The sequence below is a fragment of the Zerene cesonia genome, chromosome 10 (assembly GCF_012273895.1).
Source record: "Zerene cesonia ecotype Mississippi chromosome 10, Zerene_cesonia_1.1, whole genome shotgun sequence".
Taxonomy (NCBI): domain Eukaryota; kingdom Metazoa; phylum Arthropoda; class Insecta; order Lepidoptera; family Pieridae; genus Zerene; species Zerene cesonia.
Window position 1 is genome coordinate 6,233,441 of NC_052111.1, and position 4,560 is coordinate 6,238,000.

The following is a 4,560-nucleotide window of genomic DNA, read 5'->3' on the forward strand; positions in this document are numbered from 1 at the left end:
TGTGCTGTATCTCCTTTTTTTTTTTAGTATAAGTTGTTTTTGTATTTTGTTGGCAGCACAATAAAGTGTATAAATAAATAAATAAATATGTTGTCAAAACTAGCTCAATTACAAACAGATTGTAAATTATATATTGCTTGCAATGCATAGTCGCTGGTTCTAAACAGACAATAAAGGGATACAAACGGCGACACACATTCAAATACAAATCAGAAACTATTTTCTTTCTTACCTCTTTTATTTGTTCTATGATCGGAAGCTTTATGAATTAGTGACTTGCAAATAAAACATTGATAAAGCGGAAATCGAAACACAAAATGTACCCAACAATCAATATCAACATACCACAAGAGCCGGTCGCTTCAAAGGTGTTTAGTTATAAATAACTATTATACGACGGGAAAAATTACGACTTTTCTATTGTTCCTATTTAATGTTAGTGAAACACACTGTTAAATCGTAACTACAAATACAGTAGAATTAAGATAGCAATACAAATCAAGCAATCATTCTAATAATTAAAAGACTCAACGAATTTGTTCAACGCCATTTTTGTAGAAATGACGGATTCGCCAATTGCCACGAGCACCCCAACCGGTGCGGATACCGAAATGCGTAATTGGGAATGGAGCAGAATCGGTCCAATCCATAAGAACTTGGCCTGAACTTCCATCACGAATTGTCAATCTTCCACAGCGCCATTCAATGATGAACTTTTTAAACTCGTTGGCATTCATAAGACTCGGAGTCGGGACAGTCACCTACGATAATTCACAATCATTATTCTCGATTCTACATAAGTGAATCGCAAACAACATCAAATGCCACTACCTTTTCAGGTTTTTGTTTGCAGTATCTAATCACAGACTTAGTGTTTTCCCATCCTCCGAGGATAATTTCATAGATTGGTTCAATTTCGGCAGGCGCAGGCGTCAAACAAATGTGGCAGTTGTGAGGACCGCGGAAATCCAGTTCTAGAGATCCAGCAGCGACTGGGCCGAATTTATACTCTAGGTTGTCTGGAGTATTGAACTCCGCTCCATCTGAATAGATTTGTCGTAGTATTCATAATTTCGAACTAAGATATAGTTGGGTACATTTTGCAAAATATTTTGTTAAAAAAAATACCTTCGATTTTCCATGTGCCAGTCGCTCCCCAACCAGTGCATACTCCTACAAAGGCAACTGGGAATGGTTCAGGGTCGGACCAAGAGATGAAGGGAATTGCTTCTCCTTCGCGGCCTGCTGACACGATGCCACCATCCCAACGCACCCAGAAGCCGCGGAATTCACCACCGTTTACGATGCCAGGTGTTTCAATTTCAACTTTGTCTGGTTTCGTCCTGTTTCTTCTGATGACGCTCTTTGTGTTTCCCCATCCTCCAATGAAAATCTAAAAGAAAAAAATTAATAGAATTCTCATTCTGTGTTGTTAATATGAAACCTGTCATTTTTTGTCTAATATGTTTTATTTTATTAGCCTAGTACATCTTATAATATAATAGCTTTTAAAAAAGAAACTAGATTGTACCTCGTACATCGGATCGGACTCTTGAGGTCCCATTGTGAGAGCAACGTGGGCATCATTAGGTGTGCGAACTTTGAACTGCACGGAGCCACTGCTAACAGGGAAGAACTGGTATTGGAGGTTATCCTCCGTAGCCACATCTGCAATTTCAAATAAAAAATGCTTTTACGAAAGAAGTAATTGCGTGCATATAACTATAATACTATAAAGATTGTATTTTTATTTTTTCTTAACACGCTTTCATTTATTGCTTTTGCTCTTTAGCTTCACCTGTACACAGACAAATATAATTCAAACTATGCACACTTATCAAGGATCTGTGACAATACAATTATTTCATTAGTTCTCACATTATCCTGATTAGGGTCACCAGGATCAATTATTTATAATTTGCTTAACTATATTCGCAAGTGAGACAATTTAGCAGATTCTATTATTGCGAAAACGTGTTGTCTAGATTTTTTTAACTATATAAATTTAGCAATGTAAAGGGACGTGATAAAAAATTATAATTTCTCACGTTTCTTATATTATCGAACATTTCATTATTTTACAACTACTTCCTGCAATCCATTTTTGTCACAAGTTTTGCCTTAACTGTGCATCAACTCAATTAGAATTCATTATGAGTCAATTTTAGTATTCAGCTCAACTCAGTAGAAGGTAGGCAGTGAACCTACACGATTTATCCTCGTCAATTATTCGTCTAGTGTGCTTACGAAGAATCTATCGATAAATATATGTATAATTAATTATTCGTACAATTTGCAAGTCTACTTATATTAAAATGTAACTCCCTCTACGTCAAATGGCATGATATAAGATGTGTCACTTTTTAGAAATTGAACTATCTTTTGGTCGTTACGTCAAATCGGCACAACCAGTCCGAGGGTTAGTTAAGCAAACATACTCTTGATAAATTTTAGAATGGGAATGACCACAAATTTTCTATGGCACATTCATAAAAGAGTAGGTAGGTTCATAAATACAGACTAAAAATACACATATAAAGACCTATACCTTCAACAATATTTTGGAAGGCCAAGGTTAATTGTATTATCACAATTTTATATACTTAACCTTGTATCAGATCGCTCAGATCATGTTATTTGTATATGCAAAATGTATAATTTAATCGCGTAAATTTAATTCGATTATTACTATGTTTGCAATAGTCTAATAGCTATGTAATCAAATTATCAAATCAGTCAGTTAAACTAACAATATTCACAGAGAAGCAGAAGTTTGTTTATAGTAAAACAAACAATGGTTTTGCAGCGATATACATATTAAGTCCATGCAGGTATTCATTATTAATTATTTCGTTTCGATCAAATTGTAGCGAACGAGCGTAATACACGTAGTAACTATTTAATAATTTATCGTACTACGTCTCGTCCTACCCGTGTTACATTTTGCACAAGAATCATTTATACTTTTTTATTTTTATTTGATAGCAAATTAAGACGACCCATACAAGAAAATTTATATTATGTAACGTATGTGTGCATACTATGTACACAAACGTTATTTTTACTACACAGTACCTACAATGTACACACTAAATAGGGCCTGCGTTCCTCGTTTCGTGGTGATGTCATCTTATACAATCGATTCATAAAGGACCTTAGTGTCAATTCAATAAAACGAAACCAATTTAATCTTATGTCTAGAGGTAAGCATTTCTTTTCCTTTCGACTAGGGTATCTGTAGTGTAAGATTAGCGTAAATTTAATAATTTCTTTAATTTTCGTAATTCGTTTTCTTTTAAAGTTTTTATATCCACGCATTTAGTGTAATTGGACCTTCACAAATTAATATGCGGGTGAACGGACAACGAATAAAATTAATTTACTTAAAACGGTAAACTTGTCAATATGAGTATAAATAACACTCCAACGTAATCGAAAAATTCGTGTTTTTTTTTTCAAATGAATTCTTAGTCCTTAGACGTATTGATAGTACAATGTAAAATCTCACGGATTAAGTCATTCTACTTTGAGTAAGTAGACAGTTCACAGCAGCTATTATAGTCAGTTAAAAGTAGGGACATTAATAATTATATGATCTCATTGTTAACTTCAATCAAGGTTTACAATCATTACACCTACTTCACCAGTATTATTCATTTATAACGGCTGTGCAGTAAAATATATAACAAGAGATACTTTGGTGTACGCAGTACGCACTATAACCTGCTATTGCCTGCTAAAAATATTTTCGCTGTAACGATGTGATAGAAGAGAGTCCGATCAAAATAGAATTATGGCTTCCAGAAAATTAAAACACTTATCCCACTTACAATAAAGCACACAATCACCATCCTTCGAAAATATTATTTTCCTATTGATCCTAACGAATCGGACACCGCATCACCCCACCCGGCTTTGGCCTTGAGCCAAAATAACACAATTTTTAGTTATAGGTGTATATAGTTGTATACTTAGCTAAAACCATTTTAAAAATGTCTTCTTTTTTACAAAACCTGTCAGTACATACCGTCTAAGTATTTAAATAACCTACGTTCAAAACATACGTTATTTTTTATGTAATCTGTAATAAAAGTAATTAAACTAATTTTATAGCAAAGCCGGTTTAATTGTTTATCACTCACCTAAAACGTTGGCCATGATGTAAATGAGTAATTAACAGTACACAATTAAATTATTTAGAACGTTAGTTCGGCGTGCGGTGGTTTCCTATACTGAGACGCTATTTCTCTGCGACTCGCCGCACTCCGCAGGCTACGATGGATGATGTCATACTTGCTGCCACTATTAAAATGTTTTTCGACCATCGGTATAGAGTTCAATTTGCAGTAGTATTATCGTAAATGGTAGGTGGACCATGAGATAATATAGCCGGTAAGAATGTAAAACAACAGAAATTTGTTGTAGTCGGAATTTATTCAGAGAATATCAATGCTATTATACTTAGGCGTTATACAATATACACATCTACAACTATGGGTCGTTCTAGCATCTGTAGGTGCCTAGGTATATAGATTCGTTAGGTAACACTCTCGCATTGAT

The 4,560-nt window shown here is 34.3% G+C and overlaps 1 protein-coding gene across 2 annotated transcripts in view; it reads right to left on the reverse strand.

Moving 5' to 3' along the window:
- Nucleotides 1-4,291, reverse strand: part of LOC119829448 (C3 and PZP-like alpha-2-macroglobulin domain-containing protein 8) — a 6,981-nt gene extending 2,690 nt beyond the window's left edge. Inside the window, exons 1-5 of one of the 2 annotated variants that reach the window (XM_038351947.1) lie at nucleotides 4,143-4,291; nucleotides 1,532-1,668; nucleotides 1,129-1,393; nucleotides 832-1,043; nucleotides 533-761 (exon numbers count right to left, since the gene is read on the reverse strand). In XM_038351947.1, coding sequence (XP_038207875.1) covers nucleotides 533-761; nucleotides 832-1,043; nucleotides 1,129-1,393; nucleotides 1,532-1,668; nucleotides 4,143-4,158 — 859 coding nt within the window. In that variant the 5' untranslated portion in view covers nucleotides 4,159-4,291. The remainder of the gene's footprint in view (nucleotides 1-532; nucleotides 762-831; nucleotides 1,044-1,128; nucleotides 1,394-1,531; nucleotides 1,669-4,142) is intronic. The other variant, XM_038351949.1, reaches the window with a different exon arrangement.
- Between the last annotated feature and the right edge of the window lie 269 nt (nucleotides 4,292-4,560).